This window comes from Bos indicus x Bos taurus, chromosome 22, assembly GCF_003369695.1.
Source record: "Bos indicus x Bos taurus breed Angus x Brahman F1 hybrid chromosome 22, Bos_hybrid_MaternalHap_v2.0, whole genome shotgun sequence".
In the NCBI taxonomy this organism is placed as follows: Eukaryota; Metazoa; Chordata; class Mammalia; order Artiodactyla; family Bovidae; genus Bos; species Bos indicus x Bos taurus.
Genome location: NC_040097.1, coordinates 4,045,136 through 4,072,309, shown reverse-complemented (window position 1 = coordinate 4,072,309; position 27,174 = coordinate 4,045,136). Strand labels below are relative to the sequence as shown.

General features: G+C 49.5%; 1 protein-coding gene across 10 annotated transcripts in view; it reads right to left on the bottom strand.

Annotated features, from left to right (window-relative positions):
* The window catches only part of LOC113880949 (peroxisome proliferator-activated receptor gamma), a 217,488-nt gene that overhangs the window by 76,388 nt on the left and 113,926 nt on the right, over window positions 1-27,174 (bottom strand). Inside the window, exon 8 of one of the 10 annotated variants that reach the window (XM_027523658.1) lies at window positions 16,237-16,701. The exons of 8 other annotated variants lie outside the window; for them this stretch is intronic. In XM_027523658.1, the coding sequence (XP_027379459.1) occupies window positions 16,454-16,701 (248 nt within the window). In that variant the 3' untranslated portion in view covers window positions 16,237-16,453. Of the gene's footprint in view, window positions 1-16,236; window positions 16,702-27,174 lie in introns of those variants that run through there. One more of the 10 variants, XM_027523659.1, reaches the window with a different exon arrangement.

Here is a 27,174-nt window from a genome sequence, read left to right as displayed (position 1 = left end):
TTCCTTTTCCTTTAGCAACATCCTCCGGTGTTTGATTGGAGCTGTTCTCATCTTCCCCAAGTGCTGGAGGGGGCCCCAGCGCCTGCTTCGGGGCTGGGCAGGAGACACACTGGCTTTCTGCATCCTCGCGGATGCAGGGATTCGGCAGGTGGGTCATCATACGACTGTGGTGGACCAATCAGGTTGAGTTCTAGCGGTTGGCAGGTGCTACCTGAAAAGATGGACTGTTTCTGGTCTGGGGGCTGCCTGACTGCACTAGGCTTCTTTGTGGTCAGAGCTTCAGCTGGGGCTGAGGTGAAGTGTGGGAAATCAGCTCCCTCTTTTCTCTGTCAAATTAACAATGTGCCCTTGGGCAAATCACTTAACAATTCTACGTTTCGCTTGTGAAGTGTGAAAGTGTTAGTCATTCAGTCGTGTCCGACTCTTTGTGACCCCATGGAGCCCACCAGGCTCTATGGAATTGTCCAGGCAAAATACTGGAGTGGGTTGCCATTCCCTTGTCCAGGGGACCTTCCCCACCCAGGGACAGAACCCATGTCCCCTGCATTGCAGGCAGATTCTTTACCTTCTGAGCCATCAGGGAAGCCCACCTGTTCTTTAAAGGGGCACAGGAGGCCTTCCCTAGGTCCAGTGATTAAGACTTGGTGCTTTCATCACAAAGGGTGGGGTTTTATCCCTGGTCAAGGAACTAAGATCCCCAAGCCGCATGAAGTGGCCAAAACAAACAACAAAAAAAACCCAGTAGGCATAGGGATTTTACAAGAGCCTCATTAAATTCTTGCAAGACTGAACCAGAGAACCCATGAAAAGAACTGGGAACAGAGGATTTATCAAAGAAGCTCTTTAACCTCTACCTAGAGGCCTCTTCTTTCCTAATCCAGATGTAGGTCTGTGGAGCTGAGCCAGGGAGAGGGTTCAGTGACCATCCCCTGCTGGGCTCAGAACCACACCTCCCCCGACTGCAGTCTGTTACTCAATCAGGCTCCTGACTCCGCTTCACAGTCTTCTCTGCGGCTCAGGGAACTGACTCTCGGCGGCTCCAATCCACGGGCTCACCTGACCGGCCCAGGAATGTCTGAATCACCCCTCCCCCACACCCACACGAATTATCGCCCAAATCTGACTTTCCCATATTTCCAGTAGACGGGGATCTCTGAAAAGAGTGGGAGCCAGCCTGCGATGGGGGGTGGGGGAGGCGCTTTCTGGGCTGGCTTGGGCTGGTTGCAGACGGGAGCCTGATGCCACCCCACTTGGTTCCTCCTGTTCTCTGCTGTCCTCCAAAGCCTCGTGTCCCTCTGCACACGGCCATCTGGTCACAGCGAGCTGTGGACCAGCAATGAGGCAGGACAGGGAGGAGGGAGGGGTCTGAAATCCACCCCCATGGGAACCTCACTTCCTGAGGCTTCAACACTGCCCTGTTCAGGGTCTCTTTCAAAAATGCAAACGTTGGCAAAACTAGAGGCCTTTTAGGGCTTTCCTGGTGGCTCAGACAGTACAGGATCTGCCTGCAATGCTGGAGATCCGGGATTCAGTCCCTGGGTCAGGAAGATCCCCTAGAGAAGGGAATGGCAACCCACTTTGGTATTCTTGCCTGGGAAATCCCATGGCCCACAGTCCATGGGATTGCAAAGGGTTGGACATGACTCAGCGACTAACACACTCACATGCACTGGGATCTGAATTCGGTTTCATTTCCCCCTGCTCTATCTCATGAGCTGAGTCCCAGCCCCAGTGGACTCCTTAGTGTTTCTGGAGCCAGCCCATGCTGGAGCCTTCACCCATACCATTCCTGACCTGGAGCTCCCTTTCATGCTTTCTTCTCCTGGACTCTTAAGACCCAGCTTAATGTCTGCCTCTCCCACACCCAGACTGAGTTAGGGGCTCTCCTCCGTGTTCCCACAGCAGCCTGGACCACACTCCATCACTTCCCGCATCACTCTGCCTGGTAACCATTGCCTTACTAGTCTGCCTCCCTGACTAGACAGTGTGTTTCTTGGAGGCCGGGTCCAAGACTGGATCTCCCCAGTGTCCCTAGCACCCAGAGTCTGGTATTCAGTAGGCGCTCAGGGTGTTCTCACTGACTGTCTGGAAAGATGCGTGAGTGTCCCCACTCTGGCCACTGTTACTGCTACCTGGGCGTCTTAGTCTGGGCTCCTCCAAAAACAGGGAGACCCTGGGCAGGGCTCAGAGTGGACAGGGGTTATCAGGAGGTGAAGAGAACACCTCAGGTAGGGAGGAGGTAGGATATAAATAGAAGGCAGCCCCCCAAATCTGTGTTTTCAAGCTGTTTGCCATGGTGGGGGATGGGATCTTAATCCCACTGGGACACTCTGGGAGCCAGTATAGACTGTGTCCTACTGGAGGGGTGAGGGAGCTGGGTGTTTGCCCCTGACTCCCATCACCCAGTCAATCCTAAAGGAAATCAACCTTGAATATTCATTGCAAGGATGCAGGCTGAAGCTGAAGCTCCAGTACTTTGGCCACTTGATGCGAATAACTGACTCATTGGAAAAGGCCCTGATGCTGGGAAAGACTGAGAGCAAGAGAAGGGGACGATGGAGGAGGAGATGGTTGGATGGCATCACCAACTCAACGGACATGAGTCTGAGCAAGCTCTGGGAGATGGTGAAGAACAGCGAAGGCCTGGAGTACTATAGTTCATGGGACTGCAAAGAGTTGGACAGGACTGAGATGCTGAACAACAACCCATCGCCCTTGGCTTCGGGCTGCTCCCAGGGGTGTGAAGAGCCCAGCAAATCGCATTAGGTGAAGCTGGTGGCCGGGTGCGGGCAAGAGGTGAGGATGCGGGAGGAGAGGATGAAGGACGGACGCGATGGGGCTCCGGGGCTTCTCTGCTGCAACAGCCCTCCAGATGGTACCCTGGGCCCCCTTCCCATCCCGACTACGAACTCCCCGAGGGCAGCGACTGGTCATTCATCTCTGCCACCAGCATACAGGGCGGAGCTCAGAGCAGATGCTCTCTGAGCCCTGAGTGAACGAATGAGTGGGTGAGTGAATGATGGACGGATGGCTGGAGTGGTCATCAGGTTAGTGACTTCCTCCCTCTCCAGCAGGAGAAATTTGGGGTCTGGAGATCCCCAGAGCTGAGAGAGAAGGTAGATGTGTGTGTGTGTGTGTGTGTGTGTGTGTGTGTGTGTGTGTGTGTGTGTGTCAGGGGGGTGCCGGGCAGAACGGCTGGCCGGCCAGCTGGCGGTGAAGAAAGGCCCGGTTCATGTACTTCTTGGGCTGGGGAGGTTCCGGGGCCTGGCCGCTGTGGGGGTGGCTTCCGCCCCGGCCCGTGGGGTTGCGTGACTCCCGGAATGCTGGGCCCAGGGCGTGGAGGCGAGCAAACGCCGTCAGGCGTATCAGTGATCTCCTGGTGCAGATATGGAAGTTTGAGGAGGCCCAGCCGGCTCTGCCCGACTGTAAAGAGACGTGATTGAGGCGGGTCACAGGGAGGTGGCGGTGATTAAGGGGGGCTGAGTCCCGTGGACTTCCTGCCCAGCAGGTAGGGGTGACCCGGGGAGCGAGATGGGACATTAGTCACAATGCAAACCTCCTCTGCGCTCATAAACCTGGGCAGAGGCGGGGCTCCCATGGCTCCAGGCACCAAAGCCGATTCCCTGGGGTGGAGCCCTAGCTCCTGGGCTTTATCTTCCTCACCTGAGACCCAAGCGTCTGGCTGGAGTCTGGAGAGCCTGGGGCCCAACTCAGGGAGGCACTTGGGGACACGGCTCTAAAAAGAGTAGCAGTAACTCGGTGGCCCCCACGATTTCTAGTTTATAGGGTTTGTAAAGCACTTCCTCCTCCCATTACCTCGTTTGATCCTCCAAACAGCTTTGTGCCATCTTATAATGGAGGGCAATCACCTCCATTTTATTGATGTGAAAACTGAGGCCCCTCAAGGTTTCAGGCCTGGAAAAACTGGGTTGGGAAGAATACCCAGGAAGTCAAATCAGGGGCTGAATTTCAATCACGGAAAGTCTAGTTTGGGGCTCCAGCTGAGGTCCGGGGACATAGGCTAGAGGGCGCATCCCCTGGGCTGGGAAGGCCAGGCAGAGAAATCTTAGAGCAAAAGGACTCTGGGCCCGGGCCCCGTCATCTGTGTGGGCCACTGCTTCCTGATGATGAAACTCTCTCCAGAAGGAGACCCAGGCGCTCAGGGGAGGTTTCTGTTGAGTCGTGGAAAGAACTGAGCCCCACAAAGGAGTCAGAGACGAGCACCTATTAGCTGGTGTGTCTGTGTAGACGCCCCGCGGGACGCCCGCAGGGTCCATGTGCGCTTGCAGCCTCTACCCCTGCTCCTGGAGGGGAGAAGGAAATGCAAAGAATACTGTTCGTCCTCGACTGTCACTGTTAGGAGAAATGGGATGGCCTGTGGCTTTGTCCGCTAGAAACTCTGAAGAACTGGCCTTTGGATGAAACCCTCTCTCTCCAACAGCCCACAGCACATAGAAAATGAAAGTGTGAGTCACTCAGTTGTGTCCGACTCTTTGCAATCCCATGGATTGTAGCCCGCCAGGCTCCTCTGTCCATGGGATTCTCCAGGCAAGGATACTGGAGTAGGTTGCCGCTTCCGTCTCCAGGGGATCCTTCCCAACCCAGGGATTGAACCCAGTCTCCCTCAGATTCTTTACCGACTAAGCCACCAGGAAAGCCCACATAGAAGGTACTCAATAAATATTACCGAACCAACAGATAAGAGAAAACAGAAAAAGTCAAACTTCCTATTGACCTTGAAGGGAAAACAGGGCTTAGGGAGTCAGACAGACTTGGACTGTTGGTTGGCCTCCTTTCCTGCCGCTGTCCTGAGACTGCCGTCACTCTCCTCCATCGCACCTATGTGGCTCTCCCAGCCCGCCTCCCCATACTCAGCAGACGCCCACCCATCCATCTGACGGCTAATGAGCCCTCCCTGTCCGATGATGGCCAAGTTCCCACCTGCAGTGTTTCAAGAACAGGACTTGTGTTCCTTACCTAAAACAAGCCCTCATCTCAACAAAGAATATCCCTTCCCTGAACTGTGTGCCCCAAGTCAAACCTTGCAAACCACCCCCTATTGTCGCTCTAGGAAGTTGAGCCTGGACTGCTTCCCAGATTTGAAATCCTGTCCTTCTGGCTGATCCCCGCCTCCGTTTCAGGCCACCATCCCCTCTTGTCACATGAGTGTCACAGCCTCTGGAGGTCTCCTCACCTTCCCATCATGTCCCATCTCCTCGCTGGCTGACAGAGGGGTCGCTGGCGTGACTATATCATCAGCCAGCTCTCTGCTTGAGATCTCCGTGTCTCTGTGCTGCCCCTGGGGTGGAGTCTGAACCCCTTCATCTGTAAGAAGAGGCCCCGCTGTAACTAGATTCCAGCCATTTCTCCTTCCCTACTTCTGTTCCAGCCACACCAAAACACTCACCCTTCCCAACATGCCATGTGTCTTTGCCCTGGACAACCCTCCCCTGCTTGCCAGGACGACCCTCATAAATCCTCTCAAGTCTATCTCAAAAGGCACCTCCTCCGTGAAGCCTTCCGTACCCCCACCCTGTGCAGAGTTTGACCTCTCTCGCAATTCCATGGCAACAGAAACCACAGAGCTCAGATCACCCAGGAGTTTTAAGACAACCTCTTCTGACGTCGGGTCAGAAGTGCAACTTTTGGTCGAGAGAGTGGCTGTCCCAACCAGCCATGGCGGCAGGGCCCCCCAGCCTAGGGTTTGTTATCGGAAGAGACGGCAAGTCCACGTGCTGTCAATGCAAATGCTGCTGCGTGTCATCACACGCTTTCCCCAGTAGCCTTATGAGGTAGGTGAGAGTTTGCCCAGTTATAAAAGAGGAACCCAAGACCTGGGAAAGTTATACGACTTGCCCAAGGTCACAGAGCCAAGAGCAGGCAGGGCTGGGGCACCGACACCCAGCTGCCTGCCTCCCAGCCCTTCTGTTTCTGGCCGTGTGCCGGGTGGGACCCACACAGCTCGATTCTATGCCCGTCTCCTCCTCGAGGACACGAGCCTCCTCTGGCTTTTCTGAGTGTCCCTAGAGCTGGGGACAGAGAACCCAGGGGACATGTGCCAACGCTGAGCTCAAATCTCTTCCCTCTCTGCCCTCTCGGGCGGACTACTGGTGACTTGCCCCCCTTTTGAGACTCTCTCCTGGGCTTCATTTGGCCAGATTTCCCTTGTGTCAGCCACGCAGGGAGCAAGGCCGTGGGACTCTGAGTATGATTATTAGCTGTGTGACATTGGGCAAAGAACCTCTTTCCCTAAAGGCCTTCTCTGTGGTACACAGCCTCATTTTAAGGGCACCTGAAGCCAGAGAAAAAGTGTACCACCAGTCCCTCGAGGGTACTTTTTTCCCTTGAACTTCTGGGGTAGGTAGAAATAAATTAAGTAACTTTTAAGTTATTTTAAACTATTTACTGAGGTGGATGAACCCAGAGCCTTTTATACAGAGTGACATAAGTTAGAAAAACAAATATTGTGTAAGTGAAAGTTGCTCAGTCGTGTCCGACTCTTTGCGACCCCATGGACTATACAGTCCATGGAATTCTCCAGGCTAGAATACTGGAGTGGGTAGCCTTTCCCTTCTCCAGGGGATCTTCCCGACCCAGGAATCGAACCCAAGTCGATCACTGCAGGTGGATTCTTTACCAACTGAGCTATCAGGGAAGCCCCATAAATACTGCATATTAACATATATATATATGGAATCTAGAAAAATGGAACCGGTGAGCTCATTTGCAGGGCAGGAATCGAGATGCAGATGTAGAGAACGACTTTTGGACAAAGCAGCGGAAGGAGAGGGTGGGATTGAGGGAGAAGCACTGAAACATACACATTACCATATGTAAAAGAGACAGCTAATGGGAGTCGCTGTATAATACACAGAGGTCAGCTGGGTGCTCTGTGACAACCTAGAGGCATGAGGTGGGGTGGGGGTGGGAGGGAAGTTCAAGAGGGAGGGGACACATGTGTACTTACAGCTGATTCACCTTGTTGTATGGGAGAAACCAACACAACATTGTAAAGCAATAATCCTCCAGTTAAAAACAAATTATATATATATTTTATGGTGGCTCAGTCGGTAAAGAATCCACTTGCAATGCAGGTTCGATCCCTGGGTTGGGAAGATCCCCTGGAGGAGGGCATGGCAGCCCACTCCATTATTCTTGCCCGGAGAATCCCCATGGACAGAGGAACCTGGCAGGCTGCAGTCCACCGGGTCGCAAAGAGTCGGTCACGACTGAGCAACTAAGCACAGCTCATGACATAAATATATGTGGTGGAGCAAACTATAAAGCTTACATTAAGGATAAAACACGCATGGGCTGCTTGAGGCTACCCTCCTCAGCCACCAGGGGATGTGATGGAAACCGGTGAGAAGCACCCCATGAGATGAGACTGGTCCCCCTGGCGAGGAGACGCTGAATGCCTCCGCCCTCCGGTCTTCTTGCCCTGGTCCCCTCGGTCTGCTCCCACAGCTGGCTGAATACAGTGGAAAGAACCAGCGCGGAGCTGAACACACCAGAATTTGAGTCCTCAAGTGGACAATTAAGTGTTCTGTGACTTCAGATCTAAGAGTCTCTGCTTCCTTTTCAAGTATCGTGGGTTTATCAACATCTCCTACCCCTGCTGGATTCCGCCTGCCCTGCGGAGTCATCCCCACCCTTCTCCACCCTGCCTGTGGTGCAGAGGCTGAATCGAGGGATCCCGAGTCCTACCTACTGGCTCTTTTGTTCTCTGACTTCCGGCAGGATGTGGCCCATGGGAGACTGAGGTGGGAGGACGGGAGGAGAATGGGATGGAGGGGGTTATCCGCCCACAGCTGCTCTCGCCACCTGGGGGACACAGGGATGGGATCACTCAGTTCCCTGGATCTCCCCTCCTGCAGGGAGCCCCCCTCCTGCAGGGAGCCCCCCTCCTACGGCTGCCTCTCCTGGGCTCTAGTAACGACCCCTGTCCCCCCACCTCGGGGTGTCTGCCCTGGCTAGCCTTGGGGTGTCTCACCAGCCTTCATTGGTTTCCCTCACTCCCCCAACTTTGTAAACAGTCCCAAACTAATAAATTGTCCCCAACCGTGCCTTTAGGGACTTCCCTATAGCTCAAATGGTAAAGAATCTGCCTGCGATGCAAGAGACCGGGGTTCGATCCCCGGGTCAGGAAGATCCTCTGGCGAAGGGAAGGGCACCCCACTCCGGCATGCTTGCCTGGAGAATCCCATGGGCAGAGGAGGCTGGCGGGCTATATAGCCCATGGGGTCCCAAAGAGTCGGACAGGACTGAGCGACTAACACGCACACACACAATGGTGCCTTTTGAGTGAAGCCTGTTTCTCTGCTGTGGGGCCCCGACTCAACAACTACCGCGCTGGGTTTCTGGAAGGGGTGAATGTCTGCAGAGCGGTTTATAAGGAAAGGCTGTATGGGCGTTGGAAAGCAGTAATGAGCATCATTAGGGGACTCGGAGGGGAGGGCAGAGGCAGGCCTGGCGGCTGCTCCCTCACCAACCGCGGATGTGCCCGGAGCCCTGGGAGGCCTGGCCGGGAAGCCAGGGCTTTCTCGGGGCCCGGTTCCCGCAGCAGCGGCGGCGATCGCAGCGGGGCTCCCGGGGGCTCCTGGCCGAAGCTCAGCTGGCACGCGAGGCGGCCAGGGAGCCCCAGCGTGCGCGGGGCCGCCAGCCGCTGACTCAGCACAACGGCCCCCTCCCCGCAGCGCCGGGTGGGAACCGGCGCCTCCGCGGCCCCAGCCCTCGGCCCTCTTCGGCGCCCCCTCCGCTGGAGCGGCCCCCGCCCAAAGGAGCGCTGGCTGCCGCCCGGGCCGCAGGGAACGCAGGCTCTGATGGTCGGCCGGCCGGGCCGCCGCCCCGCCCTCCGCTCTCAGGTCCTGCGGCTGCAGAGGCCGAAACGGGGATAGAAGGAGCCTCTGACTGTGCAGATGGGGAAACTGAGGTTCAGCGTAAGTGCAGACGGAACCTCTGACTGTGGAGACCGGGAAACTGAAGCTCAGGGAAAGCGCCTTCCCAAGGGCCTGGGCGGATCACTGTCAGAACCCTAACAGGCTGCAGGCAGGATTCCCGCTCTGGTTGAGAAGAAACCATCTGGTCACCAGCGGGCCCCAGTGGGGATGAGGATGCAGTAAGCTGTGTGAGGCTGGAGGTACTTGTCTTTAGAAGATTCTAATTGCTTAGGAGTTAATACTTCTAACTTCAAGAGCCCACACTTGCATCAGTTCAGTTCAATTCAGTCACTCAGTCGTGTCCGACTCTTTGTGACCCCATGGACTGCGGGGCTCACAAAGGCCCTCCCTGGCCTCCAGTCCATCACCAACTCCCAGAGCTCACTCAAACTCACGTCCCTTGAGTCGGTGATGCCACCCAACCATCTCATCCTCTGTCGTCCCCTTCTCCTCTGGCCTTCAATTTTTCCCAGCATCAGGATGGTACCTTTCAAAATAAATCTTAACTTTCAAAACTAAAAAAAAAAAAAAAAGCGGGAGGGGATTTCTCTGGTGGTCCAGTGATTAAGACTCCACACTCCCAATGCCTGGGGCACGGGTTTGAAAAGAGAACTAAGATTCCCCATGCTGTGGGTAAGGTCAAAATTTAAGAAAAGGTGGGGAGGAACCTCCCTGGTGGTCCTGTGGTTAAGAATGTGCTGGCCAATGCAGGGGACAAGGGTTCAATCCCTGGTCCAGGAAGATCCCACATGCCTTGAAGCAGCTAAGCCCGTGTGCCTCAGCTACTGAAGCCTGTGCGCCGTACAGCGCATGCCCCACAGCAAGAGAAGCCGCTGCAATGAGAGGCCAGGGCGCCACAACGGAGAGCAGCCTGCACTCACCACTGGAGAAAGCCCGAGCACAGCAACAAAGACCCATCGCGGCCAAAAATAAATAAAAATTAAAAAAAAAAGAAGATTCAAATCGCTTAGGAACTCTAGGTGTGCCCCCCATATGTGACCACCTCTAATCCTCACAACAACCCATAGGGATTGGGATCTCCACAAGTTAGATGTTGATGCTGAGGCCCAGAGACAAGAAGCAACCTATCTGAGGTTGCACAGCTTGTAAATGGCAGAGCCAACATTCAAACGTTAGTCTTTGATGCTGTTAAGCTTGTGCTCTGTCAACCAGGCGATACTCCCTTCGGTTTTTCCAAAGCCAGCTTTGTTATTCAGTTGCTAGGTCGTGTCTGACTGTTTGTGACCCCATGGACTGCAGCAGTCCAGGCTTCCCTGTCCTTCACTAGCCCCTGGAGTTTGCTCAAATTCATGTCTGTTGAGTTGGTGATGCTATCTAACCATTTCATCATCTGTCTCTCCCTTCTCCTTTTGCCTTCAATCTTTCCCAGCATCAGGGTCTTTCCCAATGAGTCGGCTCTCTGCATCAGGTGGCCAAAGTATTGAAGCTTCAGCATCAGTTCTTCCAATAAATATTTAGAGTTGACTTCTTTTAGGAACAATTGGTTTGATCTCCCTGCTGTCCAAGGGACTCTTTAAGAGTCTTCTCCAACACCACAATTCAGAAGTATCAATTCTTTAGCACTCAGTCTTCTTTACAGTCCAACTCTCACATCTGTACATGACAACTGGAAACACCACAGTTTTGACTATCTGGACCTCTGTCAGCAGAATGATATTTCAGTTTTTTAATATGCTGTCTAGGTTTGTCACAGCTTTTCTTCCAAGGAGCAAGTGACTTTTAATTTTGTGACTGTAGTCACCGTATGCAGTGATTTTGGAGCCCAAGAAAGTGCTGTCCTATAAATGAAGCCTAGATGGGGTGGGCCTCAGAAGGCTGAAGGGCTAGCCTCAGCTCTGCGGCTCCCTATCTTTTCTGTAGCCTTGGGCTAATTCCTTCACCTCGCTTTCTTATCTGTGAATAATGGTGACCAGGCCTGCCCCGCTTCCTTCCTGTGATACTCTGTAAGGCATGTACCTAGGTACTATCATTCCCATTTTACAGATGGGGCAACTGAGACCCACTCATTCCTTTATATTCATGATGAATGAATTAGATGTAATTTTCTGAGGGGCTTCTAGAGGCCAGGTACTATATCCCCAGAGAGGAAAGTGACTTGCCCAAGGCTACACACCTAGAATGTGGCAGATCTGAGCCTCAAACTGACAGTGGAGACTCTAGATGGTCTTCCTGGCCTCCAGGGTTGTGGACAAGTAGCCAGAGGATCACCGACTCAACGGACATGAGTCTGAGCTCCAGGAGCTGGTGATGGACAGTGAAGCCTGGCGTGCTGCAGTCCTTGGGGTTGCAGAGAGTCGGACACGACTGGGTGACTGAACTGAACTCAGCCAGAGGATCACAGTTTTCCAGCTCCAGCAGAAAGTCACTCAGCTCCTCCTTAAGCCCAGTCCATGGCACTACACAGATCCCAGGAAGGACCCTCTTCCTGGGAACTTTTGGCCTGGAACATATTTACAAAACCCCAGAGGGGATGGAAATATCCTGGCCCACTCCCTACAGACCTAAATTAGCAATTTTCTTATAGTTTATAACCCCTCTGGAAATGCAAACTATGTAATATTAGTCTAAAATTAGGAGCATAAGTCACAAGAGAAAAGTCCCACTACTTCTGGAGAAAATGTTTTCCTAAGCCTCATCCTGGCATTTGTTCTAAATCCAGACACGGTGGTTGTGTTTCAGATAATTATTTTCCCCTAGTACTTACGGATTGGAGGCGGGATGCTTCAGAGAGAACCCATTCTTACGGTACTGTCAAATGCAGAAATCCAATCTCTTCACCTGGCTTTAGGACATCCAGGTAGGGCCTGGATACTTGAACAGGAAGAGCCTGTCCTGTGGACCCAGGATGCCTTCTGTGAATAATGAAGGGCACTTTAATAATAACAAGGGCAATAGTGTTACTGGTAGCTGACGCAGATTAACTGGTTAAGATGTGCCAAGAAACCAAGTGAAGTGTCTTATGACCACGTTTAAGCCTCATGATAACCCTGTAAGATGGGTGTTATGATCCCATTTTACATATGAGGTAATTAAGGCCTAAACAGGTTAAGAGATTGACCAAAAGCCATGTGGTTATAGAGCCAGTAAGCAGTGGAGTTAGAGTTTTAATCCCAGTCAGCCTAACACTAGAGTCCACACAAGGGGGTGTTCCCTGGTAGCCTGGTGGTTAGGGTTGGGTACCTTTGCTGCAGAGGCCTGGATTCAATCTCTGCTCAAGAACCACCCTGCATGCTGCAAGGCGCTGCCAAAACACAAAACATCAAGAAAAAAAAAACGAGAATATTGTCTCCCCTAAAAGCTGCGCTTTCCATGTGCCAGACACAGTCCTAAGTGACCTACACGATACTTACACGGTACTTAAACGATAATCTCTCGATCGGCACAACAAGCCCTCACAGGACTCGGTTGTTTCCCTGTCCTTTGCTCACCAGTGCAGATACTCACACTAGCTTCTAGTCCGTCTGAGCTTCTCTGGTTAAACTATGGAGTTCAAATTCTTTGAGTAAATTAATCCTAGCCTCCTAAGACCCTGGTCATGTTTCTTAATTTCTTTGACCCTCAGGGTTTTCATCTGTCAACTGAGTTGGTTGATCCCTTCATCTCTAATTTTCCAGAATTCCAGGACAAACGCAGAGCCCATGTGGATATGGGCATAGGACGTGTAGGTGGGGTAGAAACGACCCTCATCAAGGTGCAGGAACTTTGTGGTGAGGCGGGTGTGAGGCTGGGCTCCTGGGAACAGTGATGGGGAGGGTGGCAAGGTCCTTCAGCCGAATGGTTGTAACCGGACCCCAGGGAATTCGGTGAGTCAGGACCTCCAGGTATGTGTAACCCCAGGGGCAGAGCTGGGTCTATGAGGTGGAAAATCCCTGGGGGGGTCTGGAAGGGAGACAGCTTCCTGCCCCTTTAGGTGGCTGTTCAGGGCTGGACCGCCACTGGAGGCATGGAGACTGACTTCTAGAGAGATTTTTTTTCCCCCATATGCAAATTTGGTCACGTCCCTCTACTGCCCGACCACATTCCCTGGATCCCTACTGCCGACAGATGCGGTCCTCAGCACGGTACATGAGGCTGTCCCAGCCTGACACCGACTCGGCCACTCTCATCTCATGCCCGACGCTAGCGCGGGGGTCCCTGACGTCTCGTTTTCTGAACACATTCTGTACGATCGCACTTCCATGCTCCTCGGAGGGTCCCTGTGGACCCCCTCTCCCACCTCTAGGCAGTTCATCGCTTGGGCTGAGTTGCAGTAATGCATCTGACCTCATTGCCATACTGTGGTCCCCTCCAGGGTGGGGCCCCATCACACGCATCTCCACGAGGACGGGGGCGGGTGGTACCCATCATGTACAAGCACGGAGTGAAGGCCAGGGATGTATAGAGACTAAGAGTGAGAATCATGAGAATGGAGGCAACCAGGGGCTGGGGGCCAAGGACCAGGATGGGGTGGGGGACGAGGGGGGCTGGCCCACCTAGTGAAGACAGGCATCTCGGGCCCTTTGTCTTGTAAGCCCCACTGTTCCAGCAAGTCTGTAGGAAGAGGAAGGAGAAAGCAACGGCATGATCCTCCTGAAAAGGAACTCTGGTTCCTTCTCTCAGGACTCAGAGCTGAAGTTCGCTTTCTTGAGGCGGCTCCACCCCCACCCCAGGTCCCCAAGTGGTGGATAAGATACTGTCTGTGGTTCTACAGGGCTGAGCCCAGAAGCGGTCTCTCCTCAAGGCTCAGGGATCCTACATTTCTAGGGGCTCACTTCTGTAACCTGACTCTTTCTGAAGGAATAGGTACCCGGGGGTGGGGAGGAGGGGGAGCGATTCCTAACCCCTGTCACCCTGCCCTGCTTTTACCAGTACCGCACCGCAGGGCATATCCAGCAAGTTTGGGCCTGCCCACAAGAAGGATTCGCCTGGTAGCCTCGAGGGAGCCACGGAAAACACACTGGAATTCAGGAGCAACTCAGTAAACCTCCGCAGCAGTCTGCTCCCCCAGCCCTGGTGTGCTCAGCGGAGCTGATGCAGCTGACCATCCCATTTCTGCACCGCACTCCCCCACCCCGGTCCCATGCTTCCCAAGACCCCAGTCCTCTTGCTCCTCACCCACTCCTTAAAAAAAAGAAGCCCTTGGATCACTCCCGTTTCTGGTCTTGTCTAGAGAAGCAGGGTGTGTGCAGCCACGGTTTCTGCCCTGGGTGCCCTATTGCTCCTGCGCTCCACGGCACAGATGGCGGGGGCTGGGGAGAGGGGGGAGACGAGAGGATTGGAGAGGAGCCAGGTGCTGGGGCAGGGCCCTCGTGGGAGCCTCGAACGCTTTTTCTTTCTTGTTCTTTTGGCTTTTGACCACAGTTAACTTTTCTTCCTATTTTTGTTAACACAAATCCCTAAGTGTGTTTGTGTCCGGAGAAAGTGCTATGAATAACTGCTGATACATTTGTTGATGATGAACTTGTGAATCATCCTGGGGGGAAAAAGGAGTCCAGAGAGCGGAGCGGGAGCTCTGGAGCCTGCCTATGACGTGTCGTAAAATATTTAGCGAATGATGGTCCAAACCACAGGGAAAAAGTCAGAGAGATGGGAATTTGAAAGCTGCCAGGATTTAAAAGCTGTTTAATGCTAACCATCAGTGCCAGAGAGCTGAGAGCGGCTCCCTTCCTCCCTGCACTGGCCCGAGGGCGCGGAGAGGGCTTCGGACCAGCAGGGGCGGCTGAAAGGCTCTTTGTTCGAGCCCTCCTGTAAACAAGGGGTCTCCCCGGAGGTGGAACCTCACCTTGTCTACTGCCCACACGCTCGCTTTTTCTCCACAAGGAACAGTAGGGGAGCCACTGGCTGCTTGGCATCAAAGAAGGAAAAAGAACCCCTCATGATGGATCGAATTTGTCACTTTGCCATGTTCTGATGTCATTTACATAATGAGCTTGGTCCAGGGTCCCTGGATGACCTGGTCATGTCTTTGGTTCTAAAGGTCTGAGCTCTGAAGCTGTCTCTCCTAAAGGGTTAGGGACCTTGCATGTTTAGGACTGGGGTCAGGACTCACCTCCCTAACCTGACTCTTGGGAGATCTGTTTATTTGGGGGTAAAGGATGAAAAGATTTGAACTGAAAGCTTCAAGTGTAAAGTCATGTTCTCTTTAGTATCAACACCAGGAGGAAGCCTAAACTAAGGGAGAAGCGTTAGGGGGATAATTCAGGTCGGCAGAAACAATTATCTTGCAGAAGAGAGACCTCAGCATAGACTGCTGATGAAGCGTGCTTCAAAGTCATCATGTTGTTCATGGCTAAGCAACGCTAATGAACTTGGTGGCTGCAATCAACTAATCTGTTCCCTGTGCCAAGAAGGTCTCTGCTTTTAGGGAACATGCCATCTGTTTTGCTGGGGAGGCATGTTTTACCTAAACAAGATAATTAGCCTTTGAGGTCACAAAAGTCAGAGCTCCCTGGGCAAGGTCACCCCAAGGAAGCCAGCAGGAAAATGCAGCAAAATTGCTCTACATACATCGGGAGCAGAACGTGGTCCTTTTCCCTCATTCGTGTTTTTGTTTGGCTTGGTTTCCTCTTGTTGCTGTTATTCCTATAATTTTGCTTTCCTAGAACGTCTCTTCTTCCACTCTCTACCTATCACCGAGTCCAACACATCTTTGAGGCCCGCTTGAATGAGTTTATAGTCACTCGTGACTTTTCCAATCTTCGTTACTTTGAACTCCTATAGTACTTGGCATCCAAACCATTCATTTGGCGCACACTGTGTAGTTTAATCTGCTTTTAAGAAGGATTCATCTCTTCTCAATTCAGTGGTAAGTTCTTTTGGCAGGTACCACGTCTTATAACACTTCTGTGTTACCACAGCGTCTGGCCGTTAATACTTGCCACTGGGGTATTTGCATATGCCTTGGTATCCTGTTAGAGGGCTGCTGCTGGTGAGTGAGAATCTTGGTTGAGATTAAGGAAGAAGACTGAATTCCTGGTAGGCCTAAGGATATGCCTCACATGAGTATATCCAGGTTAAGAAACACATCCTCTGAACGGTTTTTGGTCCTGGAGTTCCTTTCTTAGTTGTAATTTTTAAAGCAGACAGAAGGTTCAGAAAAGTTGTAAATTGAGTAAAAAATGATTTGACTTAGAATGAAAATTAATCAGCAATTCCATCCACATTGTTTCACGTATTTAAGAAAGAAAGGAAAATGAAAAATAAAGATGGAAAAGGACAGAAGGAAGGGAAGGGAAATGAAAGGGATAAAAATCCTGGAGAATGGGGTGGGGAACACAACAGACTCAGTCTTCAAATATGACCAGTAATTTCACGATGTGGTAATTTTTAATATTAAAAGTAAATTGTAAATGTATCTTTATAAACAATACGCATAAAATAGATCTATTATTCTAAAACCTTTTCTTTTTTCAAATGCTTTTTCACAGTAATTTTTTTAGGTGTCAGATTTTTCCCTCAAAATAATAGTGCAATTGGGAGAAGGAAGATGCTGTCAGTGAACTCGGACTTCTCTGCTAATACAAGTCCTTGTAGATTTCCTGTAGGAGTGGGTGGAGACTCATGTCCGTCTCTGTTTTCTTTATTACTTGCAACAGCTGCACGTGTTCTGTCACAATCTGTCTGAGGTCTGTCATTTTCTGGAGCAGCTTGGCAAAGAGCTGGGAGGACTCGGGGTGGTTCAGCTTGAGCTGCAGCTCCAAGGCTTGCAGCAGATTGTCTTGTATGTCCTCAATGGGCTTCACGTTCAGCAAACCTGGGCGGTCTGGGAGAGCAGAAATGGAAGACAGAACAGGAGGTTGAGTTACAAAATCCTCTGGTCCCACATCTGAGGCATATTCAGCCAATGACTCACATTTTATTGGTTTTCCTTTGGTTCTAAAATAGCGTGTTGGAGAGAAGGTAAGCAGATAGCAGGCAAGAATTGCATACAAGGAGAATGGAATGCAAGCCAAGACTATCAGAGCTCTTTTCCAGGGCCATTCTCTGCCTGGCCAAGACTAAAGCTGTGTGACCAGTTGACAGAACGCAGTGGCAAAGCAATCATCTCCCCAGACTGGGGACTTTTCTGCTGGCATGTTTCTACTCATTCAGAAATCTCATTTTCAATTTCTGTTTCTTCCTGATGCGTCTATGTTTTATCACCTCTACTTACTTTCTTATCACAAGTTTAAACACACTTTGAAAACAAACTTTTGTCTTCTTTTTGCTTAATATAGCACATGCATTTTCAAAGAGACAGTATTTTCAAATACTGTTACACTTTGGAAGGACAGACCAAATTTTAACATAGGCTTCTTCTGACTAGAGAGGTTGCAGGTAATTTTCACTTTCTTCTTTATATTTTCCTTACTTGAACTTTTAAATGGTGAGTTTAAATTACTTTTAAGTTCTTAATGTTTTTGCTTCATGTAGATCTTTTTAGATTTATCCTTGAATACATTCTAGTATTCTTTGCTTTCTTGAATTCTATACTTCTTTTTCATCACATTTTCTAATGTATCCCTGCTGATGTTTAGAAAAAAATGATTGATTTTGTTATAATGAATCTATTCCAATTTCACTCTTGTGGATTCAAATAGTTTTTATCATGGATTTTTAGAAAACTTTGGACAATTACATCTGCAAATAATCGTAGTTTAAATTTATCTCTTCTTTTCCAGTGTTTGTTCTCATTTCTTTTTCTTGTCATACTGCACTGGATAATACCTCTAAAATGGTATTAAATAATACTAGTGTCGGGAGGCATTCTTATTTTATTCCTAACATTGAGGGAAATGCTTCTAATGGCTTATCACAAGCATGATGTTTACTAGATTATGGCAGGTAGGTTTTTCTCCTGGCTCCCCCAGAGTTTTAAAGTGTTTTAATCAGGAATTTTGTTGCATTTCATCAAATGTTTGTAAGTTTTTCTATCTACAGTGATGAGCACATGGTTTTCTGTTAACCTAGTGTAGTGAATTACATTCATAGATTTTTTTATACTCTTACATTCATTTGCTAATATTTTACTTTAGGGCTTTGAAATTTGTGAGGTTGGTCCAGAGCCTTTTCTGTGAGCCATCCCTTGTCTGTTGGTAATAAATATTAACTAGCCTTACAGACGGAGTTGAGACATTTTCCTTCTATTTCTATGTGTGATTATCTATTCCTTGATGGTTTCTTGGAATTCATTTGCAGAACCATCTGAGGCTGGTGGTAAATCTGTGACTATCTTTAACTTTCCTCCTATAGCTTTTACTTTATCCAGGCTTTCTACTACTTATAAAGGAAAATTTTAGTAATTTACATCAGAATAAAGTTGTACATAATGTTCTCTTAGAATCTGAATCTCTATTATTTATATCTCCTCTAATTGAATGCTTTTTGTGTATCCTCTCATTTAAAATTTTTATTTGCCAAAGGCTTATCTATTTTATGGGGCTTCCCTGGTGGCTCAGAGGGTAAAGCGTCTGCCTACAATGCAGGAGACCCAGGTTCAATCCCTGGGTCAGGAAGATCCCCTGGAGAAGGGAAAGGCAACCCATTCCGGTACTCTTGCCTGGAAAATCCCATGGACTGAGAAGCCTGGTAGGCTACAGTCCGTAGGGTCACAAAGAGTTGGACACGACTGAAAAGCTCCACATGTTCCACATCTATTTTATGCTTTTTAAAAAAGCACAACTTTTGGTTTTACTGATCAACTCTGTTTTTGAAAACTGTGTTTTGTTTTCAATTTAGCTAGTTCATTCTTTTAACTTTCTTTAGGTTTATTTTTTCCTTCTTTTTCTCATTTCTTGGGTTGAATGGTTAATTCATTTAGTTTCAGTATTTCTTGTTTTCTGATAGATGAGTTTAAAGCTCTAAAATTTCCTCTCAGTGAAAACCTATGGGGTAAAACAGTTTCACCCTGCAGGCTTTGGTAAATCATCCTCTCACAGTTCTTTTCTAAATAGTCTGCTTTACTATTTTGATTTCACTTTTAATCTAAGAGTTATTTAGAGACGGGCTTCCCTGGTGGCTCAGCTGGTGAAGAATATGCCTGCAATGTGGAAGACCTGGCTCCAATCCCTGGGTTGGGAAGATCCCCTGAAAGAGGGAATGGCTACCCACTCCAGGATTCTGGCCTGGAGAATTCCACAGACTGTATAGTCCATGGGCTTGCAAAGAGCTGGACATGACTGAGCGACCTTCACTTGACTTAGAGACATGTTTTTAGATTTACAAGTGGAAAGGCTGAGTGTTTCTGTTTCTTCTAATTTCTGAGTTTGTTGCACTGTGGTGAGAATATAAGATTCTTTCACTGAGACTCAGCAGAGGGGTGCAGAGACTATGTATGGCATTTAAGATACTCACTTGATATTTTATATTGATTCAAATTTTAGCTCTTGAAGGCCACCACCTTCTTTTTTCTTTTTAACTCTTCTCCCCTTCCCTGTAAACTAAAGCACTGTATGAGAGTTTTTACCTCCCTTTTAATGTCCCTCATCATCTTGCCTCCATTTATCATTGTTCCTTTGCTTCAGCCACAGTAAGCTCTTTCTAAGCCGAGTCCTTCAAGTATCCTATGTTCTGTCGTAACTCTGTGCTTAGGCAGTTCTGTCCCTCCTGCTGGGAGCAGTCTCACATTCCCTCTAATCATCCGACTGACTTAAGCTTACTCTTCAAAACCCTGCCTGTGTCCTTATGTCCTGAAGCCTTTCTGGAGATCATCCCTTCCTCTCCCTTGTTCTTCCAATCCCCTTTCTCTGGACTGTGTAGTGCGTACAAAAACCTCAACTGCTACTATACTAGGAGATTACACTTACTGAGTGGCTATCATTTCCCAAAAATTGTACAAAGGGCTTTGTATACAACACATCGTTTAATCTCCATGTAACTCCATGAGGTCAATGCTTTAAGGAGGGGAAAATGAAGATTTAATTAGAGAAAGGAGAGAAATCCTGCCCAAGAACTGCCACTTGATAGTAAACAGCAGAGCTGAAATTTGAATCTGATTCCAAACACTATACTCTTAACTTTTAGTATGTCCAGCTCCAAGTAAATATAATGTGCCTAGCCACTGTTAATGGAGAAGGCAATGGCACCCCACTCCAGTACTCTTGCCTGGAAAATTCCATGGACGGAGGACCTGGTGGGCTGTAGTCCATGGGGTCGCTGAGAGTCGGACACGACTGAGCGACTTCACTTTCACTTCACTATGCTGTATTATAGGTACAGATTTTTTTGTTTATCTCCCCTACTTGGCCATGAGTGATCAGAGGGCGGAGACTATGTCTTGATCATCTCTGAGGCTCCAGTGGAAACACAGGAAGCACTCAGTTGACTGAGTTAATGAGTGAGAAGGCTGTTCTGGCTAAGAGTCCTGGATTGAAAACTACAATTCTTCTGGTTGGTGAACAAACCTAAAGGAAGGATCAATACACAATGAAGAAGTCTCTCGGACACAGGGTTTTCCTGAATCAAATAAACTCGAGTAACCTTTATCCATTGAGGTGAGACAAAATGGTCTCGGGTGGGATTTTCAGAACTTTAAACATGCTTTTAAGTTTTTTTTTTTTTTCTTTTCTTTTTAAAATTACAGACAGAAAGTTACCTGTAGTTTTTTTTTTTTTTTTTTTTCCCCTTAACTTCTCTAACATATCCCATTGACTGGAGTAAATTTTTTTTTTTTTAATTTTAGCACTTAATTTTGGAGTCATCAGCAAGAATCTCTGATTCTGAGAATGAAACAGATGATTCAGTCCTGGCCTAGAGACTCACGCCCCTGGAGGAGTCATCCTTTCTCACAGTTGCTATGCAATAACGAAACCCCCTGACACTTCAAGGAAGAGCAGATCCTGGATGGGTGCCTTTGGTTCAATGGCTGCCAATCCTCCCCCCGGAACAGATGTGCCAGATTTTGAAGGCCTGGACAGCACACGCTTGTGCATCGCAAGCAGCAGCGCTCTGTGTGGAAGTGTCAGGGTGGCTCCTCCGTGGGCTGGGACCCCATACTCTTAATGCAGAACCCTCTGCTCATGGGCACCTTGACTGCTTAGCCCCTCTCCCCTTCCTCCAGAGCAGCATCCGTGGGGTCAAAACTTCTGCAGAGGAGATGATGTTAATCTACCAGGTTTCATTTATCACGACAGTTCAAACAAGCTAAAGCCACGAATGCAGCTGACGGGGCTTGCTGGAAACACTTGGCCGCCGTGCAGCGCAGTGCAACTGTGGCCTCTATGAGGGGAGAAGGATCTGGTTTGGATTTTCAAGCCTCTCCCTGGCAAGTTTTTTTTTTTTTTTATGATGTGACAGATGAAGTTTGGCTGAAATTTTGTGGCCACTGATTTATGTTTTCTCTAGTGGCGAGTTAGATCATTTACTGATGTGTCCCACTGTCGCCCTCACCGGGCCTCAGTCAAGGCAAAGACAGAGAGCAGGAGAGTGGGGAAAGTGGATGTGCTCTGCTTCTAGCAACTCTCACTAACCGGCTCTGTGACCCTGGGCAGGCTGATGAAGTTCACCGCGCCTCGATTTTCTCCTCTGTAAACGAAAAGGAATGGACTAGAGAGGGGATCTCTAAGACCCTAGTTCAAGAGTTCTAAGTTCTTATTTGTAATTCCCTTTACAAGATTCACATAACAAAATTGGGGGAATTTTCTACTCAAAATCCAAGTAGAAAAGCACATTAACAGGCTCACACATTAAACTTAGAGCACTTGGCTAATTTGGAAAGCTAGAAAAGCTTCCTTTGGTCTTCAGCACTCCCTAGGGTTATGAGCAAAAGGGATGTGGCAGGCTTGCCCTCACCCCCCAGCTGGCTCCAAGGCCTTCTCTGCTCCGCTTGCTGTCTTGTTGCTTCCAGCTTCCTTCCACTCATACCTGAACCCCTACTGAGCTAAGCTGGGCAACACAAGAGTGCCACAGGAACCTGTCTACAGACCCAGCTGTCCTGGATCCCTTGCTCTTCCCTCTCCCTTCCCCTCAGCTCAGGGCCTGCTAAAGTATCATTCTGAGAAACCTTCTGAGGTCCTCTCCCTTCACCTTGCTGAAGGTTAGAGTTGGGGTCTGGAAAAGGATCAAGGCCAAGGGACCCCACTTCACTAGCCCTAGATTGCCTAGAAAGCCCTTTTGGCAAAGTGCGTGCTGACTCACACTCCAGGACCCAACCTTCAAGGAAGCTGGAGTCAATTATTGGTTCCTTACTCCCCAAGCTGCGAAGAATTGGGAAAGAAAGCTTTCCGGTCCCCATCACACAGCGCTGGAATTGATTACAGAACACTGTTGATTGCGGGCAAATCTACAAAGCTTCCATCTTATCCAGATCTGGTTCTGTTAAGAGCTTATCGGAAGCAGATTCAAATTCTCTGCCCACCTGGGCCAGGCATCTCCCTACCCCACATTTTCTCAGGAGACGTCTTAGTTAGGGGACCAGATGGCCATGGCGGTGTCTCCTGAAGAAGGTCCAGAAAAGCCAAAGTGGACGGCTTTGTTTCTTTTCTAATTGCTGCTGTTATGACACTCCCAGCTCTTTCCTATTGGCTTTCTGATGGAGACGAATCAGAAAAGGACTGTATCCAGTACATTTAGGAAAAAGAAGTCTTGAGAGCTGGGGAGTGGTAAATTGATCCAAAGGCGATGAAAGCACTGAGCTCGGGTCAAAGTGAAGGGAGGTGGGGCTCCTTAGGGAGCTCACACTAGGCATTTCACTTCCTCTTCCTCTCCAATTGCCTTTATTCTACTGCTTCCTAAGTACACAGGTGTGTTAAAAGAGAGCAGTGGATGCTATACTTAAAATGGATAGCCAACCAGCACCTACTGTACCTATAGCACACAGAGCTCTGCTCAGTGTCATGTGGCAGCCAGGGTGGGAGGGGAGCTTGGGGGAGAACGGATGCGTGTACGTGTGTGCCTGAGTCCCTTTGCTGCACACCTGAAACTATCACAACGTTGTTAATAGGCGATAACCCAATAGAAAATAAATACAAAATAAAAAGTGGTTTTTTTTTAAACAGCAGTGGATTTGGAAACTGAAGACCTGATCCCGTCTGTCCTCCACTTGGCTCCACGTGACTGTGGACAAGTCATCTTATCTTTCTGGGTTTGCCGTAATCTTTAAGACAACAGTGGTGTTTCTTTCCTTAAGGTCACGGTGAGAAGGAGTCAGGTACAGGAGCTTTATAACACAGTGCTGGTCTCTGTGTTTGTTCAGGTAGAGGCAGTTCCCACAGGGATAGTGTCTGGAGTGTAAGCAGGGGTGGGGTGGCATCTGTGCAGCCGGGAAACGGGGTGGTTTCTGAGCTGTTACTGGTAGAGCAGAAATTCGGGAGCATGAGATAAGGGTTCCTGATACAGACACATGTTGGGAGTTTGGGGCAAGTTCTCGTTCTTGTAGTTGAATGCGTGTAAGCAAGACTGTTTCAGAACAATTATGAGACAAAGAAGCCCCGGTGCCCACATTCACTTCTTCCTTAGAGATGGGCCTGGGGTTCTGTGGTCCTTCTGTGGTCCTTTCCTGACCTAACCATCAGAATCATGGGGACCGCTAGGCAAACCCCTGCATTCATCCAGGTCTGTCTCTGGCAAACTTTGGCATGACCTGTAGCAACTGCCTCCTACCATCCTACCTTTAAGAGGAAAAAAAAAAAAACCTAAGAGAATTTTCACATGTGTTCTTTTCGTATTTAAATTTGAACTGGGGCTTGACTGAGTGCAGTGATTCTTGACTTTGCCTCTACACTGCAATTATCTGGGGAAATTAAAAACACGCAAATGAATGCCTGGCTCCCCTCTTTAGAGACTCTGACTGACTTGGCCTGGGGTGTGACTGTTGTTCCTAAAAACTTCCAGGTGACGGGAAGCCAAGAGCAAACACCACCGATTTCAGAAGCATCTGGAATCTCAACCTCAAAGCTTACTTGCTGGGTAACCCTGGGCAAGTTCCTGAACCTCTCTGTACCTCGGTTTCCTCATTTGGAAGGTGGGAGACCTGACAGTAATCCAGTGCACAGTGTGGACGAGAGGATAAAATGCGTCCCGAGATGACAAGTGCCTGGCGCAGCATCTGACACGTGCAAAGTCAGCCATTTCCAGCTGTTTTGTGTAATGGTACCGTCCAACACGCCTCTTTTCTTCTTACCTTTCTGCCCCTCTCATTTCTCTGCCGCCCCTGGGTCTTCTCTGTGCCTCTCCTATTCTTTCTCCCTTAACTGCTCCCTTCCTCGCCCTGCCTTCTAGATGCTTTTCTTTTTCCGCTTCTGGGACCGCACCTTGCAGGGGATGCAGTGGCAGGAATCCTAGCAAGACCAGCCTACAATGATCAGAAGTGTGAGCAGCGGATGATGTGGGGAGAAACGTGGTCAATCACTGCTATGGGGAAAGGAAATGATGGAGCAGACACAGGCCATCTGGGGCAAGTGTGTCAGCCGTGGAGGCCCATGTTGCTGGTAGACTCTTTCCCTCTGAAGGGGCTCATGGTCTAACACATCCTTGTTAGACAGCAGTTCAAGAATGCTTTCTCTGTTTCCACCAAGGACGTAGCAATGACACATGTGACTTGGCTAGGATGGAGGGTGGGAAGACCACCCCCACGAAACCACGCCCAGGTCCTACCTTCTTTCACCTGCCCTTTAAGTAGCAATTGCACACCAAGTCCCCTCATCTCAAAACGCTTGACTGCTGCCTCCAAAAGCCACCTCCTTGACTACAGCCCAGAACACAAAGGCATCTGGTAACAAGGTGGGTGGGGCTTCCCCCTCTGTTGTGTTCACAGCTCTTTCATCTCTTGAGGGCACCTGCAGTGAAGGGAGTGTGGGTCCTGTTTTATTTCCAGCTCTTTCAGAATGGAAATGGGACTGGAGACTTCAATCCTGCCCTTGGGAAGTCCTGTCTTTTTCTAACTCCTTTCACAGGGTGTTTGGGTCCCTTTGTTCTGGACATTCAAGGTCAATCAAGTGAAACTCAGCCTTGGGGTTTGCTCCCCTTCTCTGAGTCTGGACCAGGGAAGCTACTGACTCCCTTCAAGCCCAGGGATGCAGGTCAGTTTCTGCCCCTTCTGTGTCCCACCCCAGCTCCAACCAGGAAGCAGGGGCAGAGGAACCAGGCTGGAGTGCAAAGATGGAGAATGGTTTCTTCTTCTCCATCAAGCCTGACACATTCACGCTCCAAATCAAGTGACTCTTCCTTGCTTCCTCAACCTCTAGAAGTGCTAAGAGCAAACCAAAGGGAGTCAACAAAATAGAAGGTGGCCAAGAATTAGCTCTCTGCACCTCTCCCCTCCTCCCCCACATTGTCCTTGCCAACATCTTTGAAAAGAACCTGTGATCTCAAAACAGGTGTGACCTCCAACTGCTAAGTATGATCTCTCACCATATAATGTCCCCCCAGACTTCACAGCATTCTGCAACCTCCCCCCCACACCCCCTGTTGCCACACACACATACTCCTGCTTGGTCCGTACCTCCTTCAGGGGCCAGCAGGGCCCAGAGCTCTCCCCTCACCCATTCTCCCCAGTATCTTTCTCCCTTGGGGTTTTGTTCTCAATCCACAGCTAATCCCCTTAAAATGATAGCTGATAAAGAGATTAGCTGATATCTCCCTAGGAGTATTTATATGGTACTAAGGGATTTTAAGAAGGACTATTAGTAAAATTTCAAGCGATCTGACTGGCAGGATCACATGGAGCTACTTTATATTATATCGCATAAGGGAAGAGGGAAAAGGAGCATTTATGTGTGCCAACCATGTCCCAGGCATCATGCCAGAGGCTTCACATAATGTTATTTATTTAGGGAACTGATAAGGAATTTGAGGCTCTGGTAGGTAAATGTGTGCAATCACACATTTAGTAAATGGTAGAGTGAGGGGGTTTGGGGAGTCCACAGCCTCCCGCCGCCCCTCCCGCCTCTCCTGGTCCACGGATGGAGGGGTGGCGGGTGGGACCCCAGGCAGCCTCTCTCCCCTCGCCACCTGTGCTGGCCTCTGGAGCCGGTACCGGCTTCACTCTTCCTCACTCGAAGAGGATCTGTCTGAGTGTCGTGGCTAGCTTGTGCCAGCCTGGAAGGCTGCCTGGGGTCACCCAGAGTTTAACCACACATTGTGAGAACCCCAAATGATAAAGTGCTCCCCAAAGTGGCCCACTGACTGGCTGGCTGAGCCTCTTCCAAGATGTCGGTGCGGGGACAGGAATGACTCAGCAGTTTGGCTTTCAAGCCCATGTCTGTCTCTGAGGTCAAGTGCCATGACGAATGATCCCAGCCTATGGGGCCTGGGGTTGGGAGGGGATTTTATTTCTGAAGCAGTCACAGATAAAGATGCTTCAGGGTTCTACTACAAATGACAAAAGCCTCTGTGTGAGAGTGTGTGTGTGTGAGAGTGTGTGAGTGTGTGTGTGTGTGAGTGTGTGTGTGAGTGTGTGTGGTTTAAGTTCCTCAGATGATTCTAGTATGTTCTTCTCCCTGCCCACCCCAACCCCGAGGTCTCTGGTTTTCAGAATTTGGGTGCCAGTTGAGAACTTGTATAAATATACCTCCCTCTGTCGAAACCAAGCCCTCTATGGGACATTTCTAGATAACCCACACTGAGTCATCATTCAAAGCCATCTCGGCCACCTGACAGGGTCTGCCTGCTGGTCACGGCAGCACAATGGGGAGACCAGAATACCAGGAGAAGGGAGCAGTGTCACACGCTATGTGGACGCAGGGCAGGTGCCCAGTCGATATTTTCCAATTAATAAATGAAAGCAATTACTCTCTGACACAACCGTGGCCCAGATGGGGAATATGAATCATGTAATCAACACTCGTCCACTGTCCAGCTCAAGGTTCAGTCACATGAGAAATCAGATGTCTGTGTTTCTTCTCAACATTACAGAGAACAGTTAGAAAAAAACAACTTTTACCCTTAGGTACCAGCCTGTCTCGTATGGATAAAGCAGATGAATATTTAACTGTCACAGCAGAATGGAAGAAATCTGCCCTACTGTTCTTCACAGTATTCATAATATCTCAGTTTTAAAATATTTTTGGTTTTGTCTCCTCCCAGTTAACTAGTAAGGACGATGCCAGCAGACAAAGAAGGCATGGGGACCATTGGATTGTGGAGAATTAGGGTCCCCCCCCACCCCCCGAGCTGGGGTTTCCTCACTCAGACACCTGCCCTCTTGTCTTAGATTTTAGAAGAGAGGGGGGGCTGTCCATTCTAACTTGCAGAAACCACAGTTCTGCTGTTAAAATGAAAGGATTAGACACGAGCTGTCAATATCCACAAGGTTCTGGAG